We start from the raw sequence: 27,682 nt of genomic DNA on the forward strand, positions 1-27,682 counted from the left end.
GGCAAGATCTGCCCTTAAAGCCGAATTGGGTAGGATCCAGTGTTTGGAGGTTCCCAATGTCTTTGTTTATGAATTTCATGATGCTACGCTCCATAGCTTTGCAGACCAGGCTAGTCAGGCTTATAGGGTGATAGTTTCCGGGGTCCATTGTGGCATCACCTTTGTGGAGTGGGACCACTGTTGCTGTACACCATTCCTTGGGTATATATCCTGTACTAAGGCTGAGATTGAGCAGTGACTATGTGAGGTTTCAGTTCTTTTTGGAGTTCGTGTAAGACGCAGCCCGGAACACCATCCAGTCCCATTGATGCTGTGTTTTTTGCTTTGGAGAGGGCAGCTCTCACCTGTGCATCTGTTATGTCAGGGAGGCTACACTCTGTTGGGATAGACATTTGCTCTTTTGGGGGGGAAGGGGGGGAGAAGTTTGCACTGAACCTGTGTGCCAGGATTGTTGGCAATGTCTGTGGGTTCAGTGTATTTTTTTGTCATTTTGAACTAACTCAGAGCATATCTGGGAGTTGCCAACCAGGTTCCTGACATAATTAAAGAAGGCCTTGTGATTATCTTTAGCATCTTGTGCAATTTTTCTTTCGAAGCTGGCCTTAGATGATTTTATGAGGGATCATAGGTTCTTGCTAGTACTGATCAGAGATGCCTTCCCTTTTTGGGATTTTGCTCTGTCATGTAGTAGCTTCCTCCTTCTGTTGTATAGCTTATTTATGGCTGGGGTCCACCAGACAGGTCTCCTGCCTTTGGAGGAGTGAGTCTTGGTTTTATTTGGCATAGCACAATCCATGCATTCCTGTAGGTGTCCATAGAATGTGTTTGTAAAGGATTCTGCGGTTTGGGCCATATTTTCCACTGGCCCGGGGGCTTTGAAGGATTCCACCTCGGTTTTGAGAAGTGTGAAGTTTGCTTTTGAGAAGTTCTTCACCGTGGTTTCCTTAGCTGGGGGTGGGGATGGGATATGGATGTCCAGTGAGATTAATTTATGGTCAGATCTTACCAATGAGGGGTATACCTCTGGTATGGAACATAGAGTCCCCATGTTGGCGATGATCAGGTCCAATATGTTTTCCCCTCTTGTGGGAGTGGTGACTAGTTGTTCCATAGCATTTGAGTTTATAAATTTTAGGAACCGTTGGGCGAGGGTGTTGGGGCTTGAGAAGTGCTCCCAGTCTATGTTTGGGTAGTTGAAGTCACCCAATATAATGGTGTTTGGAGAGACTTTCATATTCTCCAGTGTTCTCAGGAAAGCCGAGTGGGGTTCCTGAGTTTGGGAGGGTGGTCTGTAGCAGGCTACAAACTGAAAGGCAGTTTTGCCCACTGTTAGTTGCACATGGATGGTCTCCGATGCTTCACGCAGTGCCACTAACCTGGAGGTGTGGGTATCTTTGATGAATATGGATACTCCCCCTCCTTTTGTGGTTCGGTCCGAGTTTTGGGGCCGAAAAGCATGGTATGAGGTATAACTTGGTAGTGCTGGGGTGCTCTCGGGAGCCTTGAACCAGGTTTCTGTTACTGCACAGATATCGATATTCTCCATACTAAGGAGAGCCTCGAATGCGTGCATCTTGAGGTCTAGACTTCTGGCGTTGAGCAGCATTACCCTTAGTTTCTTTTTCTTTGTGTTGTCTATGAGCTGGGAACAGCTGTCAGTCACCCCATGAGGAGTGAATGGGGTGTTCATTAATGCAGAGCTGATGGTTGGCAGGCAGTGGTTCGTCAAGTGTACTACTTGAAAAAAAGAGAGAGAGAGCTGAGGTAACAAGGGAGAGAGAAAAAGGCTAACTGGGCATATCTAAATGTTATGGGAGGTTAAATGCAATTTAGATACAAGAACATTCCCTGCGTCATTAAGGAAGTGGAACTCCCTGTCTAATTAACTGACAGAAGATCAAACTACCCAGAATTTTAAGAGGGTGTAGGTAAGTCATAAATGGAATGGTAGATATCTCCCTATAATGAAGAGAAGGCTAACTCTGCAGCTTACATGGACAAAACTGTCTCCTAGACTTTTTGTATTTGCAAAATTCATATGTTCTTCACTACTGACAGCAAACTACCTGCAGAGTTCAACTCTTGCTGTGGCAGAACATATTCAAGAAAAACAACCAATCCACATTCCTGCTTTTCCACATTCCTGTATTTATTAGACTTGTAACAGAGTCATAAGGTCTGTCAGTGGTTTAATGGCTTAAATGAATTTACTCCTTTGAGCTTCGTAAAATGATCCTGGTTCTACAGCATTTTTCTGTCAAATATTTACTTATTGTTTGCGTATCACAAAATTAGAAAATCATTACCAGATAAAGGGTAAATAAATGTCTTACTTTAGTTTCGATTGCCTGCAGCACATTTAATTACGACCTTGCAGTCAAATACAGTTTTGTGATATATAACCTGACATTAAATGACAACACTGTCATGTAGAGCTCAGTACGACTGGTCTTTTACTTCAAGGACTGAACTAATTTCAAGAAGATAACTAGATTAATTACAGTGACTGCATGTAAAGCTTACCAGAGTTCTACCAACAGATTTCCCAGTATAACAGTGCTAGCCATATAGGGAAGTAATTTGTAAAAGAAAATTACTAGAGGTTCACTAAAAACATTGTTTGTCTAGTATTCATGATTCCTTTGTAGCTGGCATAGTTTACATATTTCAAGCCTGTGCCAGTTGTAAGGGATAGCCTAACTACCTGTAAGTCAGAATGTAGTCTATGTACACCCTCAATACTGTTACATCAAGGGAAAACAAAGCACACTTGTGTGGCAAATGGAGTTGTGCTGCTCATAAACACTTTAACTATGTCCTGACGTACAGGACTTGTAACAAACCTCAGCTAGTAGCAGTAGTCATGTTAGTATTCATTGTTTGTAACCCCAAAGCATGTCCTCCTACACTGGGTACAAGCTGCAGTCACCTAACTTCCCTCCCTGTCATAGTAGCAGCAAGTGCCCATTTCCCATCCCCTTACTGAGTTTAAGGCATACTTTACAGCACTGCAGACAACTAAGATACCACATGCCCAGAACATCTGTCTGGTAAGGGCAGTTCTTGCCCTTCTTCTGCCCCCATCAACAAATATTTGTCACATCTGTCCACCTTATCCAGTTACTGATCAGTACCTGTGGCTGCCACTCTCCACATAGGGGTCTGTCCACCCTATCCAGTCAATGACCAGTACTTGTGGCTGCCACTCTCCACACAGGGGTCTGTCCACCCTATCCAGTCAATGATCAGTACCTGTGGCTGCCACTCTCCACAAAGGGGTAGTTAGAATTCAGAGCCATTGTCACTTCATAAACACATGCATGCAAACTATTCAAATGATTAAAGCCCCCCAGCTGACCTCCCTCCCATACTGCCTGTGATCACAGCAAGCAGTCCCCCATTGCTATCATCTGTACCCTAAGCAACGCTCAGTCTATTCTCTCATCACAGTACTGAATGAACTACCATGCTAATCTATCAGGTTTCCCACTCTGCATATCAGCAACATGTCTAGATTCCAGTTCTACCATCAATCCTCATACCACACAGACTTTAAACTCAGTTACACATTCCATCCTGGCAACTCATGTTACACCAATATAATGCCAGTTAGCTCCATAATCCTTCATTTTAAGCATTGCACCTCAATATCATGGTGTATGCCTCAATAATCCTGCCTGGATTCATGAAGCATACCTCAGGACAGGACACTCAAACAAAATATTAGCATGGTGAAATTATGTACCTTGCCAGTGCTCAGTGTTGACAAATACGGCCTTGCTTTAATGCTACTCCCCTCAGGTAAGAGACATCCATGGTCTAATACAGTAATAAACTTTTTAATGGCCACAGTAATGTGGAAAATGTGCTTATAACAGAAATGAAGTCATAGTAAAATAATTACCTTATCATACTCTTAAAATACTTCTTTCAATATATAACTAGATTTTATTTAACAAATATTTGCAGTTTCCTCCAGTTAACAATATGTTGCATGGTCCCTCGAAGTACTGATACCTGCAATAATTACATCTGATTTGGTTTTGGACTTAATGTAAAGGCCCAAATAGCTGTTGTCTATTTTCTTATTATGCTATACAATACATTACTCTCTATTATACCATGACCCCCCCCCCCCCAAAACGTGCACGCTGTTTGGTCAGCGTGCCCGTTGTAAATCGAGTTATACTAATGGACTTTTTTCCATTAGTATAACTCGTTTTTTTAAAACACTGTCTCGCTATGTTAAATGGGTTTAACATAGCGAAACAGCTTTAAAATAAGCAACGGAGCCGTTGCTTATTTTAAAGCTGTCTCGCTATGTTAAACCCATTTAACATAGCGAGACAGTGTTCAGCAACGGAGAAAGCAAGATTTCGGTTTCGTTTTTTTAGTGTTTCGCTATGTTAAATGAGTTTAACATAGCGAGACAGTTTTAAAATAAGCAACGGACATCTCCGTTGCTTATTTTAAAACTGTCTCGCTATGTTAAACTCATTTAACATAGCGAAACACTAAAAACAGCAACGGAGATCTTGCTTTCTCCGTTGCTTTTGCCACAGCTCTGATGTACTGCGCAGGCGCGCAGTACATCAGAACTGCCGCGGATGCCAGACATCTGTGGAAGGGCAGCAAACAGGCATTATACTATGCCATTATTTAAGAAAAGTAATAGTTTCTTTTCTTAAATAATGTCATATAATAGCAATAACCCACTTCTGGGTGTGGGTAATGCTAAATTTACCCACGGTTGGCTTTGTTTGGTCCCTCGGGCTTCGCCCTCGGGACCAAACCACGCCAACCGTGGGTAAATTTAGCATTACCCACACCCAGGCGTGGGTTATTGCTATACTATCATATTTCTGTAACCTGCAATTGTTGAAAATTGTTTAAAACTGAGATGACAGTAAATTTCATCTTCAAGTTGGAGTTCAAGTAACAATATTCTGTATTATTATTATTACAGAGACAAATCAACAAAGGCTTCAGCAACCCAGATCTCCTCACAGTATGTTGTCATTTTTATTAATATTTATTGAGGCTTTTCCATTGGGTTAACAGTAGGTTGCAGCCTGTTTGCATATTCCCACAGCTGAATTGCCTCTAAGTAAAAGTATATTTGTTTTTTTTTTCCTCTCTCCCAGGATGACTTCAACAAGCACATCTACATCTATCCAACAGGCCTCATCAGCACAGTATGTAAATGTTTCATGTAATTAACAAACAAGCTGATATTCCTGGAAAAAGTGCAGCTTTAAACGTTTAGTTTTATCTTTGCAAATCTAATACTTAAAGTTAGACATCAGTAGAAGTCATGACTCAGTCTTAGATTGGAGCTGTGCTCTTTTTATTTATAAGTGTCAGATATAAATTCTGTTTTATGTTAAGGCACAAAATAATCCCAGTCAGCCTAATAGTACAGAAGAAGAATATTTATCCATTATGACCAGTTAGTAACCCAGATATGTGAGGGTTAGCCTGTTAAGAAAGACCATACAAAGACCAGCAGTCCTCATCTGGGGAAAGGGTTAAGTATTTTCTGCTCCCTGGGAAGAGCTCAGAATCAGACAAGCATTTGGAAGTACATTTGCAGGGCACCAGCAGACTTGCTATATGGAGACTGAATGGCCAAAAAACAGACATATATATCTATCTATATATATGTTACATATACAAAGTCTGAGATAACCATTTCCCAGAATATTCCATTTTCTCCATGGTATGGCAATCTTGGGTTGGTATACTTAAGTTCACTGATGTAGGGGGCTTACCCCCCACATCAGAGAGGCAGGGGATACATGTCCCTGGCAGAAAAGAAGTTTAATGGAGAACAGCAATATTTGAGATGCTCTTCTCCTGCTTATCTATCTTTTTGGTTTGTTGGCACTAGACATTATGAGTTTCAAACTGACATACATTGGCTCATTGGTTAAATTTCAGGTCACCTGAGGTCAGCAAAGAGAAATGGATCAGAAATAAGCACATGGTAATAACGTTTCCAAAGCCCCACAGCAGACATTCACATTTCAGTCCACGTGTGCATGGTACAGCCCCACAGCAGACATTCACATTTCAGTCCACGTGTGCATGGTACAGCCCCACAGCAGACATTCACATTTCAGTCCACGTGTGCATGGTACAGCCCCACAGCAGACATTCACATTTCAGTCCACGTGTGCATGGTACAATAAAGTTGGACATGATACTCTCTCTGCTTTCTCTTTTTATCATGGTCTAGATTCAGCACACCAGAAGAAGACGGAGACATAGCACACCGCATTCCCTGTGTTACACTGTAATTTGCACTGTGTTTCTAAAAGTGCTTATTTGGAATTAATTTCATTGCACAGCCTACCAACAGTTTTATATCTTCTCATTGCCCCTAAAAAATATTAATCCATCAATGGTGTCAGCACAGCAAAATGCTATCTATGAAAACAGAAATCTCCAAATCTGTTTTATTAATTTTTCTCCTTCATGCCATGCTCCAGGATTCAGACTGGCTTTTTTATGAAGAGTTCCTCAGTATCAGCTATGTCCACTTTTTTAGGAATACACCAATAGCCCATACTATATACTGTCCCAAACTGTCCAGTCTACAGAACATAATTGTTTTATAAAGCACAGAGAATCTTCAAAAATATCTGCTCTTTCTTATCTGCATTTCATTGTTTGTACCCTATTCCATTTCCCACAGAGCAACAGTTCTACCATATCTCTTTTTTTTAACTCCTGAAACTAACCATTTTTAGTTAAGTGTTCTTCCTGCTGCATATGTGATATATGTATTTTTACATTTGTTGTCATCTATTGTGTTTTATGGTCAAGTGATATGTGCACTGCTCTATTAGCCCAGGTCATGACTGAAAAGGGGTCAACAGACCAGCTCACCTACCTGATAAACAAATAGCAATGAATAAATAAATAAACCCAAACATCTGGCTTACAAAGCCATCAGTTGTACTTTTACTGTTATCTTATTATGAAATGACACTCTAGTTTAGATAAACAACCTTAAGCACTTATAGAAAATATTAGAATAGCAAACAAACCAGAAAGGAAGTATGTCCAAAATATAGTTAGAAAGGATTTCCTCTGATGTGATAACATTAGTTTATGGCCTGTCAAGTTACATTAAATCACAGTTGTGACAGAATGTCTGCAAGCAAAGTGCTATAACACCAATGAATGATATCATTCTTACAGATTCAGAAACAAATATTGGTTACTGGAAGAGTGGATGTGGCAGAGATGCTGATCGTATCAATGAGTAGTGTTTTTTTCTGACAGGATAGTGGTAGTTACACCTACAATTTGTTGACATCTGGTGAAGTCTAGGGATCAACTAAAGCCTACTACTGAAATGTTTATCACACAAAGACACGACTGCCAGTGCTTGGCTGCTTTGACATCATCTTATGATCTGCCTCTGCAACAAAAAACATGAAATGGGAATTCTTAGTGATTATTGACCAGATGGAAACCATCAGTTTACCACCTCTGTAAAGACTAAAAAACATTGAGCTAGTATCTTTTATGGTGTAGGTTTTTAAAAATCCTGTTAATGAACCCTCTCTGGGGTGAGTCTTGGTGGAAAAATGCAAAAATGTCTCAGAGGGCTGTGGTAATTACTGAGATGGTAGGAAGAGCCTCATTGTAAAACATGGTTAAAGCTGAAATTCTTTCCCCCTTTACAATATCTACAGGCAAGACAGAATGGTTAGGAAAGGAGGTGCTGTCACCATTATGTACTCTGAACACTCAGTCTATCCACCCCTACCATTAACCCATCCAAATTTCCACCGCACCAAACTACTTATCCTAAACTGTCACTTTAATCCACAACAGAAATTTGACTTAGCTGCTATCTATATCCCACCAGGTAGTAACATTCCCATCCTGGAATCCATACTCTCATGGCTATCACTCAGTATCAGCTATGAAATCATTCTGTTAGGAGACATTAACATCGACTGGCTAAACTATCTACAACCAGCCAATCTCTCACCAACAACCTACATGGCTTTCATCAGCTACTTACTACACCTACTAGATTCAATAAAAACAATAGTAGTAGCTCCACTCTTGACTGCATCCTAACAACTGACCCTAACCTCTACCAAAATCTTACTACCCTACCAGACACCCGTAGTGACCACCTTCCTCTCAGAGTTCTTAAGCACGCTGTTCAGATACCTAAATACCATCTATATAAAGATTGTCACAGTCTCTCCACTTTTAACAGTCAGACCTTTAATCACATGCTAAACTCTATAGACTGGTCAATTCTGAAACACATCCCCCTAAATGATGCTGTCCTTCATTTCAATCGCACTTTTCTCTCCATCCTTGACTCCCTGGCATCTCTCAGAAAAATAAGAATCAAAACAACCCACACCCCCTAGCTCTCAAAAGATACACTCACTCTTTTTTTTTTTTTTTTTTTTTTATATAAGAGACAGCACCTGGAAACAATGGAATAATATTAAATCACCTTCACTTCTCCAAACCTATAAACTACATAATCTGGCTAAAAAACACATCAATACAGATAAAGAAAAAATGTACTCCAATCCCCAAGTCACCCATAAATCTAACCCAAAAAAATTCTGGCACTCTAATAATAAGGTCCTACACCCAGGCAATCCTTCTACCCCAGCACCTACCCCAACAACCCCCCCCCCTTGAAATTGCCACTCTTCTAAATTCATACTTCATTGAATCTATTCAAAAACTCACCCACAATGGTCAGAACAATAAACACACACCCCCAGCTCCACATTTCACCAATACTCCCTCTTTCACAATTGACCCCATCCCAACATCTTACACCAAATCTCTCCTGCTTAAGCTGAAGCCAAGTTCCCCCTCTTCTAACAACCTTCCCCCCTCTTTGTTAAACTAGCCACTCACTCAATAGCTTACCCTGTCTCTATCCAGATCAGTAGATCTATTCAAGAATCCACCATCCCAGACATATGCAAATCATTCTTTATCACTCCATTACACAAGGGAAGCAACAGCAATGAACCATCCAACTACAGACCTATTGCTATCCTCTCTCCACTATCTAAACTCCTTGAAAAATCCATTCACAGACAGCTTATTAAGTACCTTCTAGATAATAACCTCCTAACCCCTACACAACATGGCTTCAGACCCCATAATAGTGCATGTACTGCCCTAGTGCACTTTACTCAAACTGTTGCTGAAGCCATGGACAAAGATTTACTGGTTTCTTGACCTTTCTAAAGCATTCGATACTGTATCACACTCCAAACGTCTCGATAAACTATCACAACTCAACTTATCTCCCTCTACTATTAAATGGCTCACTAGATATCTCATTAACAGGCAACAATCAGCAAGATGGCAGGCTACCTGCTCCCCTTACTTACAAACTGGGGTGCCTCAAGGCTCGATTCTTGGCCCTTTACTCTAATATTTTAATAAACCAACTGCATACTTCCTGTACAGCATCCTCCCTGATACAATATGCACATCACTCTACCCTTATTATCTGTTCTGACAGTTTCTCTAACCTCCTATCTACTACTCAACATAGCTTTCTATCTATAGAAAATGACTAACTGACAACAAAGTAATTCTAAATCCCAAAAAACAAAGCTACTACTCTTTTTTTCCAAAACCCCCCTCTAACCTCAAATCAAACTTCACCATTTCTTCTCTTGACAATCATACAACCTGACTCACATGCTAAACTTCTTGGTGTTATTATTGATGACCAATTAAAATTTGATACCCATATTCAGCACTGTACTAAAAAGACCAATCAAAAACAGACATAAAAAATACCTAGCCCCTGACTCTAGGCAGAAACCAACTCAGGCCTTCCTCCTTCCATGAATACTTTATGCCTCCCCCATCTTTTCACATCTACAATCTACCCTTTTGGCTAAACTCTGTCAATTATAATATAGTGTTGCAACATTTGCTAATAACTAATCCTACAAATCTCATCACTGCCACGCACTAAAACTACTCCAGTGGCTAAACTTCTCCAGCACATGCTTCACTCCCAGCTGCAAATGTCTCATACTCTACTCTTAAAACCCCTTTCCAGTCCTGCTCTATCCTCACTAATATCACATTTTAACCCTCCCAGAACTCTCTGCAGCTCTGACCAGCGCCTTCTGGACACCCAGAAACCAAACAAAAACATTGGTAAACTTCTTTACAAATTTAGCAGTATTTCCCATGCATAGAACAAACTCCCCCTTAACATCCGAATCATTTAGAACGTAAATCTCTTTAAATACAAACTTAAAACTTTTCTCCTAAATGTCAAAACCTGTCACTGCAATGATCCCAGTTAAATCCCACCTTACCACCTTACTATCTCTCATACTTTTAACACCCACCTACTGCAAGAGTCTTATCTCACTGCAATCTTTCTCTTTTTGTTGAGAAAAAAAAAATTCAACTTTTGTACTGCATGTTACATGTTATGCACATTATTGTAATGTTTATGTAAACTTCATTCTCAGGTCTTTTGTTAATTTCTAATCTCATGTAAAGCACATTATTGTATTGTTTGCATACAATTTCGTTGTCAGATGTTTTTCTTTATGTAACTTTGTAATAACTATCTGGAGCTTTTCTCCTCAGGTCTCCACTGAAAATGGGCCACTGGCTCAGTTGGACTAACTCGGTTAACAAATGACAAATAAATAAATGTAGTCAACTGAAAACCATAACATACGCATGGAATATAATCATCTCTTTCTATTTCCTGATAAAGCAAGACAAAATACATTTGCATTCACACTGACTTTCTAGCATCAATTTACTTTCCATGAAAATCAAACACAAAAGGATCAGGCATGTGTACAATATACTACACTGATCTATTTATTGACTGTACTTATACTGACCAGCTCAGCCACTGCTGGGATGTGCCCATTTTCAAAATGGACCCAAGGAAACTCAAGGAGAAAAACTTGTCCCATGAAATACAAAATAAAGGCAACTGCTGTAAGTGCTACTTCATACCTAACACCAGTTGTACATTACAGTAAAGTTTTAGAAATGCCGTATGCATTTATCAGCATGGCAGAATGTTTTGGCAAAAATATGTTTAAATTTCAGGAACAAATCAGCAAAAATGTCTGCAGAGCTATTAGCTATTTACTATTAATTTTCTTGCACAATAGTAATAGCACACCCCAGTTGACAGTGTTTATAATTTGTATGTAACCAGCACTGTAGCAAGACGGCCAGTAATATTACATTTGTTTTATTTTATGTTTTCTAGGAATACATCTGCAAGTGACTCAACAGCAACAAAAACAACAACAACACAAAAATCCACAATGACACAGTATGTATCTGTATAATATTAGAAAAAAGGACTTTGGAACAACAGTAGCTATGTCAGATAACACAAAAATGAAAATGACACAGTATGTATCTGTATAATATTAGAAAAAAGGACTTTGAAACAACAGTAGCTATGTCAGATAATATTTATCATAAAAAAATGATGATAGAATAAAATGAGTTTTCCAGTTAATTTGCCTATAGACATATTGTAAGATCTGATGTTATCTGTAGCTGCTCTTTGTATAGTCCCAATATTCTGATTACACTTTAGAAACATATTTTTCTTACCTTGCTTGACTTCGTTAATAGCTTTCCTATTCAACTGCTCTCCTACTAGAATGTTTTGTGGCTATTAATTTATTTAACATTTGTTTACTGGGAAAGTCGGGAATTTTGTTTGTTTCACCCCCATCATTCCTACTAATTCTCTCCTTTATTTATTTTTTTAATTCTAATGTTGACACCTGCTGTATTTCTGAAACAGTTTGAAATAATGTATCTCCTCTCTTTATTAAGGGATTGTTGTATCCACCAATTTACAGTCCCTTTCTTTCTAACTTGCATTGGTAATTATAGGTCTATCTGCAAGCATCACAGTATTGTATATATTCTACGGTCAAAAATGTTACCCATTCAGCCAAAAACAATACTTAACTGCAGTTATGTTTAAGAACTGTACCACGATTTCTGAAAAACTCCTTCCATATTTACAGAATTGTTTACAGCAGGTTTGTCTTCAGGAAAGAAAGCAGCTGCAGTTCTATATTAAAGCCAGTAACATTACCCTCCTCTGAAGATGCACGAGCTCATATCAGACAGGACAAGGCAAAGACGTTTTTTTTTTTTCTTTTTCTTCCCCACCTGACAACCATCAGCCCTACCACAATCAACTAGACCTATGTTTCCATGGCGAGGCAGTTGCTGGGTGGGTTTAAGAGCCTCCAAGCAATCATCAGGGTTTTTGTACGTTATACTCCCCATAACGTCTCCCCTTGTTGGTTATGTACACAACTGCAGATGAAAGCGTATGCAATGCCTTTGACTATCCTTGCCTGAAGGAACATTCGTATTCGTCCCAAGGAGGCTACCATGTATGAGCCTTAGTAGAGCCAAGTACACATCCCCAATATTGCTGCCTGTAAAATACCTTTCCCCAATAGGTGTCCACAGTGCAACCAGTCAGACTGCCATCCTTGTCCCAGAACAGCTAAGCTGGCATTAGCTGGTTGCTTTCATCCTCTTCTCCCTGGTTCCTCCAGTACCAAAGCCACTAATCAAACACAGGCCATATGAGTCACAGTTAGGACTGTCGATGCCACAGACCTAGGCTGTACAAATCAAACCAGATTAAAATATCTGTTTTATTTCCTTACCACTAAACTAATTCAAAATGGTGGGGGTGGTGACATACCTACAGTTTAGCGTTATTGCACAGGGGTGGAGATATGAAAGTAGTGGTAAACACTGTAAGATGATGATCCATGGAAAGGCAGTGAAATATTTAAGTATGTTCAACAGAACACTTTACTAAAAAATGAAAGATGGATATTTCAAAAACATTTTTTGAAATGATTGGAGGACTGACACTGAGCAGAGAATGGGGACTCAAAATAAATGATCATATAGAAAAAAATTAAAAATGATAATGCATAGATTACCATAGAGGGTAGATCTGAAACCATACTTGTTTAGAGTACATATACATTATATCATATAATCAGATAATAAAATGTGTAAATTATGCAGATGAAATAAGAGCAGACAATTAAGCAGAAATCAGAAAACCAGATGAAATTAACGGCCAGACTCCAAAATACTTTCTCAATGTGGCAAGACACTGTACCCTGTCACAATTATTCACTGAATGCTTGTGATCTTGACACAGCATTTTGCTGGGTGTAAATTGCTTTTGAACCTGGGGTTAAGTAGGGAGGCAGTCAGTTTCCAGTCGAAAATCCTTTAAGTACACAGACTTAATAAAGGATTTACAACTGGAAACTGACTGCCTGCCTTGCTTGGATTACTTTCAAATACTTAGTAATACTGTATAATTATATATTTTTTATTTTTTTTTTGTTTTGTTTTGTTTTCACTTAAGACGAGTTTAAGTTTGCTACTTCTACTACTATTGTCTAATCTGATTAATCTGATTAATATACACTGATTAACTAGAGATATATGGACTGAAAATCTTCCACACAGAGAAGTTTCTTACACTGTTTCGATATATACAACTATAAAACATGCCCAATTCAAAAAAGCTAGCATGAGGTATAACATTTTCTGATTTTCTAATATGCAAACATACAGCACCACAGTGGGCTGTTTGTGCGGTCTTATTAAATGCTAATGAGGAATGCTGGAAAAGAGACATACAGTACTTGGCCATGTGCTGTCCCTTGGAACTTCATGTGATATGGCATTTATGCAGCCATTGAGTAAATTAGCATGGTCGCTCATGGGCATTCATTTTAATGAGTACTGCCAAAGCTTGTGTTCATCCATCATGGCAGAGTTAAGTATCAGGGAGTTTAGTGTACAAGTATTATGGGGGGGTGGATGCATTTGAAGTGCTGCATGGGTGACTGTGTGTGTGAGCATGTGTGACTGCCTTGGAGGTCACAGTAGGTGGGGTAGAGAGGGGCTAGGGTGAGAGAGGGGGGGTATGTATGTTTGTCAGTATAGGCCAATGTGACCATGAGTGCAATCAGGTAGTAAGGGAGCTTGAAATTTGTTGCGTGTTTATGTGTGTGGTAGGGTCATAGGCTGTCATGCTGGTACACTCCACTAAACTAATGAGCAAATCTTGCAACACTGTTTGGGGGGCACTGCCACCAGGGACAGGTCTAACAGATTGTGCCTTAATGGCAGTTAGGGACATGGAAACCAGTAGATACATCAGAAACTCTATACAGCTTGCCTAGAAAAGCATAAAAAAATAACCTACGTGAATTTGAGGGAACTAGTAGACACCATGGATACTAAATACATCGGGCCTTAAATTCATTAAAATGGACTCCTGCAAGAGGTGGTAAGGTGTAGTGCTGAATATATTAGTCCTGCACCACCACTAGACAATGGGATATAACAGAAATAAAAGCTAAGAGTTGAAAAAGAAATTACAAAGGAGCGGTATTAGTCCTCTGCACCACCACTAGACAATGGGATATAACAGAAATAAAAGCTAAGAGTTGAAAAGAAATTACAAAGGAGCGGTATTAGTCCTCTGCACCACCACTAGACAATGGGATATAACAGAAATAAAAGCTAAGAGTTGAAAAGAAATTACAAAGGAGCGGTATTAGTCCTCTGCACCACCACTAGACAATGGGATATAACAGAAATAAAAGCTAAGAGTTGAAAAAGAAATTACAAAGGAGCGGTATTAGTCCTCTGCACCACCACTAGACAATGGGATATAACAGAAATAAAAGCTAAGAGTTGAAAAAGAAATTACAAAGGAGCGGAGAAAGGCTTCAAACCATGTACCCTTGCCTTAAGAAGCATCAACTTCAGCTGTCAGTTAGTGCAGCAAGGTGCTTTTTTACCATATAATGAGGATCTTGGACATTATTCATTGCCTGCAACATTTCGTGATTTACAAGGGAGGAGGACTGATCACATAAAAGCATACCTCTCAACCTCATGGGACAAAGACTCAATCACGATAAGATTTTAATTATTCTTCTCATAAACATAAAAAGGCCCTAGAATTACAGCTTTTGCACTAGCATGCATTTACTGAAGGATATGAAGTGTGGAACAGTAATGTCTGACATTAATGACTGACTGTAATCATCTGTGATTTGGAAGGGCAGGAAAACAAGAGTACACTGAGGATGGGGATGAGGTTTGGTTTGTGTGTGGCTGTATGGGACAGCGAATGGCAGGTGCCAGTGCCAAAGCGATGCATGGACTGACAGTGTTTACCACCACAGGAAAGTGCTTGTCTGCTCTTTTTTGTAGTTAAAAGTGGAGCAGAGACAGGGAGATTAGATGATAATAAGGTCTTTCCTTATTGTAACCAGCATGTCTTTGGATTGCAGATCTCAATGTGCTGGTAAACAGGCCCTTTTTACTGCAAATTGTACTGTAATGGAAGGGATGTTTCTTAATCAGTCAGGAATGAATTAAAGTAATATTCAAACTTATGAACAGCAATTGGCTGTCCAGCCTTATGTGCTTGTTATAAGTTGAGCATTGTCAGTGGGGAAAAAGTCTGGTTCCAAAATCCTAAATCACAGAAATAACTATTGCGGACATTTTTTAGTGCTGCTAAATAGAGAATCAAAACAAGATCGTAAATGTCATAATAACAAAACTTGACCATCTAGACACACGCACACATTAAAATAATGTGCAATCTGTTAGGAATATGAAAGGACTTGCATATCCTAACAGAGTATACTAGATTAGAGAGAGGGAGACCAGACACGTGCATTAAATGATGAAAAGCTTTTAACTATGCAGAGGTTACAGCAGATATTACTCCCAGAACAAAAGGGTTTAGACTGCGCTGCAACAAAACAGGCTTTTGGAGAGTGTATTGACAAGGCAGAATAAACTTACTTTGCAAACAGTAAAATGCATAGGCTCTTGAGGGATATCAATACAATTAGACGTGGAAATGGGATTCAAAATAAAATTCTGGGTTATAAATGACACAGTGCGTGAATATATACTTCTTGGCTAAAAACACTAATTGTTGAATACTGAATGGAAAGTGGCCATAAGTAGAGCTCATCATACCAGAAGGAGATTGACAATAATATTCCACTAATGTCAACAACTAAACTAATAGGCTTTAAGGTCCTTAACAGTGGTACTGCAAATAATGTAAGATAAAATCTGCATTTTTGTATTCAAGGAAGAGATTATTAAAGCTATATCACTAAAAATGTTATGTCTAATAGGTAGGAAATTTAAAATTCATCCACTAAACGCAAAATCTTACCTGAGGCAAAAAAAAGAGAAAATAATATACAAGATGAGATGTACTGAGAGACTAGGGCATCTGGTGAGAAAGTACCACACTAAACACAGCATTATTAAATTCACATAGCCCAAAATAAATTGTAAATATCAATCTACTGAAAATACACAGTGTCAAATCATACTCAAAATATCATTTTAAACTCTACATAGTAGCAGTCCCACCTGAAAAATACAGCTCATCTACCACCCTAAACTAAATACTAGTCCTAAACATACCATATGTTTAAATGTAACCCTAAAATTAACCCTATCCAGGACATTGCGCATCATGCCAGGCCTCAGCTCAAATCCTAAAGTTGACTCCAGAAACATTTTGGAGAACAGCATCGAGAGTGACAATCAGTCAATTGACATTTAAGCAATGGTCTCCACTTTGTTTTTTTGACAGCTAAGGCCTTGAGTAACTGTCTTGTCCCCAATGCAAAACCACTAAAGTGGATATAGGCTTAAGAGATTATTATAACTAGTAATGTAAAGGTAGCCATGGCCTATAACAAGGAACTGAAAAAAGCCATACAATTCAGGATTGTGAAGAAGTTGGAAATGTAGCATTGGTGATGTTATTCTGTATAACAAAAGTGAGATCATACTTTCAGTGACATGCCTAGTCCTGGAAACCAAGTAACTACTGAAACTTAGCACAGATGGTATAAGATTAAAATAAAAATGTTATGCTTTTATTTATTTTCTGTATGATGCAATGACCTAATCAAAGAAAGAAAAACAATAGTTGTGTAAAATGTTACCATAACCATAGATGTCCTTCTCTTCTATGTTGCAGTATTCACTTTGGTGTGGGATTTTCCGCCTCAGGCGATCTGACGTTGACTCCTATACAAAAGCCTTTGCTTGGCTGCTGTAGGTGCGTGGGGCATCACACACAGGGCCATAAACCAGCATCCTTAAAAGTGACATCGGCATGCACAGACCTCAGAACTTGAAGCCCAGAGGAATGGCCTGTGAGGAGAACGGGATGTTAACAAAAGAAATAAATGCCACTGTAAGGCTGAACAGATTAGCCTTAATGGGGCGGAAGCAGTGACCTGGGGCCAGACCCTGTAATAAGAGAAGAATAGGGGGTTTTGGAGGGTGGGAAGGAATACTACAACATGGAAGAGAAGGACATCTATGGTTATGTTAAGATTTTACACACCTATTCTATGTCCTTCTATTCCAATGTTGCAGTATTCACTTTGGTGTGGGAGAGTACCACAGCTTAGTTGGAGAAATCGGAGGAGGTAGAGGATTCCAGGAACCCTTGCAGGATTGCTCTGGCAAAGCCTGCCCTGGCCCTGGAGACTTGGTCTAGTTTGTAGTGTTTGGTGAAGGTGTGGCCTGTAGACCAGGTAGCTGCTTCCAGGATGGAAGCTGTGTCCAAGCCTTTGAGAAAGCTCTTGTAGGTAGCTATGGCCCTGGTGGAGTGAGCTCTTACACCCTGAGGTAAGACCTTGCGATGGTGTGAATAGCAAAAGAGAATAGATTTCCTAATCCAGCAGGAAATGGTTTGTTTGGACACTGCCTTGACCAGAGCCCTGGGGTGAAAGGAGACAGAGTTGGTCAGACTTTATGAAAGACTTATTCTTGTCTAAATTGAATCTCAACTGTCTGTGCAAATCCAGGGAATGAAGGATTCTCTCTGCACCGTTGGTTGGAGTTGGGAAGAAGCTAGGTAAGTTGATGGACTGGTTTAGGGATAGTTCATTTACCACCATGGGCATAAAGGTTGGATTTGTGTGTAAGATAATTCTGTCATTATGGAAAGTTGTGTAAGGGGGACAGGCCATGAGGGCCTGTAGTTCTGACAGTCTTCTAGCGGAAGAAATGGCCACTAAAAGAATAGTTTTCCAAGTACACATTTGTAAGGAGGCTGAACTAGCCAGCTCAATAGGAAGTAGGGTGAGTTTTTCTAGCATGAAGTTGAGGTCTCAGGGAGGAGGGATGGGTTTTCTTGGTGGTCTAATATGTAGGACCCCTCTCAGGAAAAGTTTAATGTCAAGCCTGGAAACCAGGGGGTAGCTATAAGAGTAAGCAGGCTGAAATGGCTGACAGGTGGACGTTCACAGAGGAGTAAGTTAGTCCAGCCTTAATGAGATCACAAACATAGCTAAGGACTAGGGAGGGGTCTGCCTGCATAGGGTCCCTGTCCTTAAGAAGCCACCATTTAGAGAATCTTTCCCATTTAGATAGGTATGTCTTTCTAGTGGTTGGTTTCCTGGCCTCCCTCAGGATTGAAAGCACATCCTCAGAGTAGAGCTGTCTGTAAGGGATTAGAAGTTGATCACCCAAAGAGTTAGGTTTAGCATTTGCAGCGGAGGGTGAATGAGAGATACCTTTTGCTGAGATAGTAGGTCCACCTTGTGGGGTAACTTGTGGTGATTGCCTTTGGCTAAAGAGTGAAGAAGTGGGAACCAGTGCTGCCTTGGCCAGTAGGGGGTCACCATCAAGATTTTTGGTTGGTCCTTCTTGATTTTCAGAAGGACCTTTTTGTATTTGTGGGAAGGGGAGGAACACATAAAGGAACATCCCCTTCCAAGGAAAGATGAAGGCATTCACTCTCCAGGCTGATGGAGTGTGATCCCTGCTGGAGAATTTGCTTAGTTGTCTGTTCTGGGGAGAGGCAAACAGATCCACTTGGGGAGTGCCCCACCGGTGGACTATATCTAGAAAAGTTTCCCTGTTTAACATCCATTTGTGAAGGTGAGAGGATGTTCTGCTGAGCAAGTCCACTTGTTTGTTTTCCTGAGAGGGGATGTAGGAGGCCTACAGGAAGAGGTTGTGTTGGGTGGCTAGCTCCCAAATCTGTAGGTATATCCTGCATAAGAGGTAGGCTTTTGTCCCTCCCTGTTTGTTCAGGCACCACATGACTGTTGTGTTGTCTGTAAGAATGCGAAGAAGGCCTGGTTGAAAAATGGGAAGAAAGGCCTGAAGGGCCGGCAAGACTGCAGTCATCTCCCTGATGATGTCTTGTTGTAGGGCAGGGGTCCAATATTCTTTAATCCTGTAACCCTTTAGAGTTGCCCACCCCACCATAGCTCTGTTGCATCTCTGTGCATGGACTGCGTAGGAGGAGGAAGTTGCAGGGGAATGCCTTGGTTTCAGAGGATTTGTTGAATCCACCACCTCAATTCTGACTTTAGGGAGGACAGAAGGGGAATTTGTTGGTCTAGGCAGTGTAGGTGCTGAGAACATACATTCAAGTACCACTGAAATTTTCTCGTGCGCAACCTGTCTAGAGGGAGCATGGGGATCGTGGCTGCCATGAGTCCCAGTACTTGTAGGAACTGCCTTGGGGTAAGGTGGGATACCTCCAGAAGATCTTGGAAGTGACTTGACAGAGACTGCACTTTGTCCTGTGGAAGGAAGGATCTCATCAAGTCTGCTCGGATTCTGCATCCCAGGAAAACTTTGTCTTGCTGTGGGTGCAGAGATGATTTTGGAAGGTTTAGGGTGAACCCCAAGTTGTGCAGGATGGTCATGGTGAATTTTAGGTGACTCAGGAGCATAGTTTTTGATTCTGCTAGGAGCAGGATGTCATCCAGGTAAGGGTATATTTGGATGCCCTTGGTTCAGCAAAGTACATTGGCAGGAGCTAGGCATTTTGTGAACACTCAGAGCAGTAGATAAGCCAATGGGCAAGGCTGTAAATTGAAAATGTGAGGAAATGCCAGTAAATCTCAGGAATTTTCTCTGGAAGAGCAGGATAGGAAATGTGGAGATAAGCTTTCTTTAAGTCCAGAGTGACCATGAAGGCTTGGGGTGGTATTAGGGGCAGTAGGGTTTGCAGAGAGAGCATCCTGAAGGATGGAACTTTTAGGAACTGATTTAGGTAGGATAGGTATAGTATGGGTCTCCAAGGACCATCCTTTTAGGGACTAGGAATAGACAAAAATAAAATCCTTATGCTTCTTGGCCCACAAGGACAGGTTCTATAGTTCCTAGGGAGAGGAGCTCCTGCAGAATATGTGGAAATAGATGGAGATGGAGTTTTTTTTGGTGGGGAGGGAGTGTTTTTTGGCCTTGTTTTTTCCTTCCAAGATAGGAAGTATCCTCTTTGAATAATGGAAAGGACCCATTGGTCTGAGGTGATGGTTTTCCAAAAGAGGAGGCAGTGAGGTAGGAGGGCAGACAAGGCACTCACACCAAGGAGGGACCCTTCTGTCAGGAAAGGGCTGTTTGGAGTGTGGTTGGCTGTTGGTTGGTCTGGTGTAAGGCTGTCTCCTAAATCCTCTTCTCAGTCTGGAGGAGGAAGGTTGAGAAGTGGAAGGCATCCTCCTGACAAAGGAAGTCTTAGCAGGATAATTCCTGCAGTACTTAGGGAAGGGGGACACCAGCAAATGTTTGATGTCTTGCAGCTCTTTGCTTTTCTCTTGCAAGTTTTTAAAGAGCTCAGCTGAATTCTTGCCAAAAAGAAGATTGTGGTCCAGTGGAGCATCCATAATTTTGGATTTGAAATCCTCTGGAAGGGGTTGAAGGTGTAGCCAGGAATATCTGCATAGGGGAGATGCAGAAGCTACAGACCTGACTGAGGCTTCTGCTGCATCATAACTACATCTGATGGAGTGTCTGGCCACTTGGGTGGCTAGGGACAGTTTTGATGTAATGTCAGACTTAGTAGGACAGTCAGGTGTAGAGGCTAGAAGGATAGAGGCCCGAGACACTAGGCCCAGAGCGTATTTTACCATGTGTGTTTGGTAATTAATGGCTTGGAAAGCCAAGGTGGAAGAAGTGTACCAGTCTATCCATGGTTTTGCTATCCTTATCTGTTGGGAGGAGACTGGCGGAAGGTATCTGTCTAGATTGTCTGTCACGAGCCACAGCAGTGACAGCTGGATCTGCTAGTGGAGGCTTAACCAGGAATGTTTGTCATCAGGCACCTTTTAAAGCTGGTCAGGTCTTTTAGGGGCTGGTGGTTGTGAGTCTGGGTTCTTACAGACAGAGTTGAATGCGTCCAGGAAAGCTGGGAGCACAGAACGTATAACTGAAGAAGAGGGAGAGACAAGTTGCAGAAGTTCAAAATATCTCTTCTGGGTGTCAGACATCAGGGTAGTGTCCCACTTGAAGTACTCCTTCATTTTAGTTATAGTTTCCCCGAAGGTTAAATCTTCAGGTGGGGAGTCTCCTTCAGTGGGGTCTTCAGGGAACAGTAGTCAACAGGGGAACAATTTAAGACACATAAGAGACTGATTCTTCCGAGGAGGAATCATATTGATAATGCTGTTCTTCTCCATCTTGAGTAGTTAGATGTTGGGGAGAAGAGGCAGAGGTTGGGTGAGGGCTGAGCACAGAGATGGTGGAAGGAGCAGGGCCTGTGAGCCTAAGGGCCATGAAGGCCTGCATAAGGGAGTTTGTAAAAGACTGCCAATCTGGCTGAGTCTCAGAAGCAGAAGTAACATGTTTTGTCTTCTGTCGTTTGTTGGAAGGTGAAGGCTTCGGGGATGCCCTAGGGATTAATGCCCGGCCTGCAGTAGGAAAGGACTCAGTCAGTCGTCCAACAAGAGGTTCCCCCTCGACGTTGGTTGGGGCCGATGGCTGAATAGTCTCCGCAGATGTGCATTCCGTGGCTGCAGAAATGGCTTCCTCAGCAGGAACCATCGAAGCTAATGGAGAAAACAGGCATTCCTCGGCCTCTATATCAGAAGCAGGCAGGACGTCCGATAGCGGAGTGGCAGTAGGAACAGGCCTGGAAACTTTGGCCTTCTTCCTGGGTGGTTCGGGTTGGTCGACCAACTCCAGGTCCATCCTAAGGGCTAGGCATTTAAGACGCTGGTTCTCTTGATATAAATTTAATGCTGCTAGATGGCTGCAAAGCTTCTTGGGCATGAAGGACTTACAAATGGAACACAATGTATGGTCGTGTTCCTTACCTAGACAAAATACGCACTTGTGTGAATCTTTGTGCAGTATCTACCAGTCGCAGTTACATTTGCCTTTTTTTTAGCAGACATTGGCCAACAACTACAGCAAACCAAGCACAAGGAATGACAGAGAAAACAAAAAACCCCAACGGGGTGCTTATCTTTCCGAAGTAATCATAAGTAGGAGCTGAACAATCAAAGTGACGACGTCTGCAGCTGAAAAGTTCTGAGGTCTGTGTGTGCTGATGTCACATTTAAGGACCCTGGTTTACGGCCCTGCGTTTGACATCCCATGTACCTACAGCAGCCAGGCAAAAGCTTTTGAATAGGAGCTAACGTCAAATTGTCTGAGGCGGAAAATCCCACACCATCTAATATGATCTCCTTAGGCATTTCAAAACTAGATGCCTATGTATCAAAAACTTTAAACAGCATTAAAGGACTTTTTTAAATAACCCATCTCATGCAACTTCTCCTTTATATCCTGAGCTAAACTACAAAACCGTCTACATCAGTACTTAAAGTTGCAGATCTTTTAAATTTCCCATGGGTCATGAGTATATAAAATGAGGAATATTTGCAGAAGTGGCTTCCAGAAACATGTTAGAATGTGTGAGTTTTCCACCACATTTGTTCTTTATCAAACTCTCGGGTTGGCCCACCATGTCCAAATCTAACTAATGAATTAGATTTGCAGGAGCTTTCCAGAAAAAACAGAAAACTGCTTAAATTTTCAATAAATTAAAAAATGAATAAACAAATTCTTCATGTGAACCTTCCCAAAATACACAAGACAATCTGTGAAAAATGACTATGAAAAACTTTAGTCAGATACAAAAATGGATATTTAAAAAGTCAATGGGTTAATATATGAGGGTAAGAATGATGCTGTAAATTCATTTGGATTATAAATCTGAACATAATCTAAGCAAGTTTAAAATAGGACTTGTTCTCTGCCTCTGTCCACTGTAGAAAATTTATAAGACACATAAACCAAATGAATTTGGTATAAAACTGCAAAAGAGTTTGCATATCAACTACGCCATTAAAATATTTGTAAACATGGTTAGTAATTACAAAGAATTCCTCAAACAACATGACATTTTCACCAACACTGACTGCAAAGCAAAATCTCAAAAGAAATGTAGTCTGTTACTGCAAGTTTTCAATAAAGAAATTACAGGACATCCAGGTGGTCTCTGAGGTCTAATGGAGTTCACAAAGAGCAGAAAATCCTGCATCCTGTAGATTCTGAAGCCCGGATCAAACTTCATATAAAAAAAGAATGTTTAAGAAGATAAGGAGAAAGGGCCTACGTCTGGGGGTTATGAAATAAAGGACCGTACTATGTATAAAAGATCTGAAGTAAAAGAGTGGTTCCTACTGTAAGTGATTACTGCAGCCAGACTAAAAAACAGCTGGATTTACTATAGCATAGGAGCACAAAGAAGGAGGAGTCTATCAGGTCTGCTATGTCAGTGAAACGGTTAATGAATAAGGAACCATTTAATTTAATTTTGTGTTTATTGTTTAAGGACTTAAGCCAGCTATTGTTTCATTTCCTTGTGACTCTGTTGCTTTTCAAACTACATTTTATCCTGGATGAACAAAGCAGAGCCTGTTTAAAGACGGAACTGTCAAGTTAACTCCATTTGAAATACATTGGTAACTTGCAGTGGACAGTACTACAGTTTTCTATAAACTGTGCCTTTCCATGTTACTTGCTGAGTGTGAGTTTTCTTCCACACCAGAATAAGGAATGCAGTCTCTGCATAGCATCAAATTACTAACAGACTGAGTAACTGAAGGAATCAGTTCTGTCTTACATGAAAAGCTTACACATAAAAGCGAGTGTTGAACTGATTAAACTCTGGCACTGTTATTTATGTCTATATGGGCATGTGACTTGAGAAATGTTTGAATTCTGTCACAGTATGGTTGCTACCAGCTCTTCAGGAAGGCTGCTCCAGTAAAAAGTATTTCCTCAGTTTCTCGTAAGCCTTGTACCTCTTGTTCTCTTACAGCTCATCTTTTCTTAAGGATACATTCATTTTCTCTGTATAGAATCCCCTGAAGAATTTTAATATTTCTGTCATGTCCCACTCATGCCCCCTTCTCCAAAACTGTACATATTAAGATCTAATATTTTATAAGGTTCATCACTGATGTAAATTATGCTCCATTTTATCTTACTATACTACATTTATATTAAGGCCTTATGAAAAGTGGGCATCTGGAACTGCACACGATACCTGTGGTTAATATTGCCCACCTAACTGAATACAGAGAACTACTGATGACGCACCCTCCTATCCATGCAGGTCTTTCTTTGCTTATCTTTAGATCACCTCAACAGAATACCTCCAGGGGATTGTTCCATTTATTTTGTTGCCGATGCTCATTCTTTGTCCATGTGCTATTTTGTCAAGTAACAATAGCATATGCATTATTCAGCGTTAAATGAATTCTTCTAAGAGTTAGACCACCTTTTTCGGTCTTAACAAAACATTTGCATCTTCCTATACCTTCTTATTCCTTTCTCATCTATTTGTACAGTAAGCAAGAAAGTATTCTTTTCCTGTTAGACCTTCTGCAACCTAGGCATTTAACAGGGCCAGGCCCAGTGTCAACCTCAGTTATATCTCACTGTCAATCATCTTATCTATGCAGACTTGTATTTATTATGACACTCTTTCATTTTGTCTCGCCTATGTTCTGCCCATGCTAACTTCCGAAGACTGCATCAAAAACTGTGTGATTTGTTCACTAACTTGTTTTGCATTATAGTGACAGATGCCATGCTGATATATAACTATGTCACATCTGCAAACCCTTTCTCATTTACTATTTAAGTTGCACAATCACAAAACTCTAAGTTTGTTTAACTTCACATTCATAATGTGAAGTCATGCCGTCATGGGTCAGGTATCACAGTGGCTTCTATATATCTTAAAATTGTCTCTATAACAGTATTAGGAGTTATCATTCGTAAAATAAAAAATTACTAAACACTACTACACCACCAACAAAAACAACCCATATATTCACGCTTTAAACAGCCTGTTATAATAGAATCCCCACTGTTAGCAACTTATTTCTTTTCTTATTCTCCTTACTTAGTTTCACCTAAGAATAAACCTAGCTTTCTGCATATTGTGCCCATCCATACTTCTTGTCTGTCCAGATTTTTGTCTCACTTTATGTCTGTTTTTCATAAAATCTATGTTTTTCTCCCAGAATCATTAAGGACTGAAGTCATTAAATTATGACAGACATTGCAGGTGTGAACATTGGCTCTAGGTAATTTGGTCACTGCTGACTTCAAGCTTCGATTCCATGTCCAAAATGGTGACAAGGAGGGTTGACGCTGATGTCAATGACGATTTGAGTTTCAGACTTTAAATCCTTCATAAAATGAATGTTAATGTAAACTTGTTATTCTAGTAACTTTCTAAGCATACAAGAGCAATATTTAAAATCTGACCCTGATTCTGGCCTTTGCCCTCCCATTATTTTTGGTTTGTTAAGCATTCTTGTGCTAATAGTTATGTACATGGTATTGCAAATATGTGAGTTCTCTTTAGAGTATATTTTATGATTATGTCATTATAGCTGTGTACATCTCTTCTGTGTATTTTTCTTATATTCGGTAAGTTAGATAAACAGATTCAGCTACTGCGAATGTGTGAAAAATGCTGGTACTACATTATGTCAGCTAATCTTTATATTTTACTTTCTGTAACTTGCTTGCTAGATTTCTGTTTTATATATATATATATATATATATATATATATATATATATATATATATATATATGGGTTCATGTTAGAACGTCGACAACTTACTATATCGACAAGTAGCCCTGCACCACGAAATCAACGAAACCCCGAAGCATCGACACTTCAAATAACCGACATCCACTTCACCGACAACGCGCTACACCAACATCGCGTATTACAGGTAACGGGTATTAACATGTGTTGAGTAGGGGATGTATTTATAAAGATATGTCACTTAGTCTGACATTAGAAATACATCCCCTACTCAACACATGTTAATACCCGTTACCTGTAATACGCGATGTTGGTGTAGCGCGTTGTCGGTGAAGTGGATTGTCGGTGAAGTCGTGTCGATGACGTGGGTGTCGGTTATTTCAGATTTCGATGCTTCGAGGTTTCGTTGATTTCGTGGTGCAGGGCTACTTGTCGATATAGTAAGTTGTCGACGTTCTAACATGAACCCATATATATATATATATATATATATATATATATATAGTATCTCTGGGCTGTGGGTCCTTTTTGAACCAGTCCATTACTCCAGTTGAAAAAATTTAATTAAATAATTAATTGACAGTTACATGCACGGTGAATCATTTAAGGCCTACAGAAAAATAATCCCTCCAAAAGGTTTAGGAGATTCAGCTGAGCTTTTGATTAAATAGTTAACATAAATTGATTCAGCAGTCACAGATCTTGTAGTATTAGTTGTGGATAAACACTGATTACACTTCGAGTAACCATGGTTTATTTCATTCTAGACAGAAATCAGAAAATGATTCTACAGCAAACAGAGATGCATTAAATGTAAGGTATGTAACATACGTATTGAGACAATGTGATGTGACTAAAAATGTAGTAGGATAGTTACTTTAAGGGACTGTAAGTAACAGTACTTTTACATCTATAACTACTTCCTGGGACAAATAAAATTAATACTTGCAGCTCATAACTGCATACTTTTACATGAACAAGCAAAACACATCTTTGGAACTGAAACAGAAGAAGAGTAGATCAGAGAAGGGAAGAAACTTTGGGTTGGCCCATAACTTAACACTTCATCTGAGATAAGGCTGATTCATTGATTATATTATTGGTTCATCTTATCTAGGTGTTGCGCCTTTTGAATTATTAGCTTGATGTTTTGAATTTTTAGCTTGTTGGGAATTTGATAGTAAGTTTACAACTTACACCATTTCTCCAACCTGTGGTTTGCAGGGCACAATCCATCCTGCATCCTAGAAGCAACCAAGTGGTCCGATGTCAATAGTCCCATAATTCCTAGTTCTCTTGTGAGTAGTTCACAGCCATATTTTCCTTACTTTATGTATTTAAGTCAAGTCAGTACTGCAAACTACCTTACGCACTGCATTCCAGTTCACAGGTGCACTAAAGAAATAAGTCAGCTGAACTTCATAGGACAAAAATAAGCATGTCCTATAAAGAATGTTGTTTATACATGTCTGTACATGCTTATAACTTCCATACTGCAACTACCTTTAAACTTCTGTAAATACTTGTTGATATGATTGATGTTTACTTGAACTGGCAACTGATGTATGATGTATAATTGTAACTGTAACCGATGTTCCTTGTATATTCTGTATATACTTGCTCATATGATATGACACCATGTCTTGTAACTATTCTTGGAGCTTTTCCCCTCGTGCCTCCACTGAAAATGGGTTTCTGACCCAGTGGACTTTCCC

General features: G+C 40.0%; 1 protein-coding gene across 4 annotated transcripts in view; it reads left to right on the forward strand.

Moving 5' to 3' along the window:
• Window positions 1-27,682, forward strand: part of LOC122790313 (keratin, type I cytoskeletal 18-like) — a 508,415-nt gene that overhangs the window by 319,204 nt on the left and 161,529 nt on the right. For 3 of the 4 annotated variants that reach the window (XM_044057831.1, XM_044057834.1, XM_044057833.1), the window contains exons 12-15: window positions 4,967-5,008; window positions 5,145-5,195; window positions 11,276-11,341; window positions 26,735-26,785. In XM_044057831.1, the coding sequence (XP_043913766.1) occupies window positions 4,967-5,008; window positions 5,145-5,195; window positions 11,276-11,341; window positions 26,735-26,785 (210 nt within the window). The remainder of the gene's footprint in view (window positions 1-4,966; window positions 5,009-5,144; window positions 5,196-11,275; window positions 11,342-26,734; window positions 26,786-27,682) is intronic. The other variant, XM_044057832.1, reaches the window with a different exon arrangement.

Source organism: Protopterus annectens, chromosome 16.part0, assembly GCF_019279795.1.
Source record: "Protopterus annectens isolate FY-2018-M chromosome 16.part0, PAN1.0, whole genome shotgun sequence".
In the NCBI taxonomy this organism is placed as follows: Eukaryota; Metazoa; Chordata; order Ceratodontiformes; family Protopteridae; genus Protopterus; species Protopterus annectens.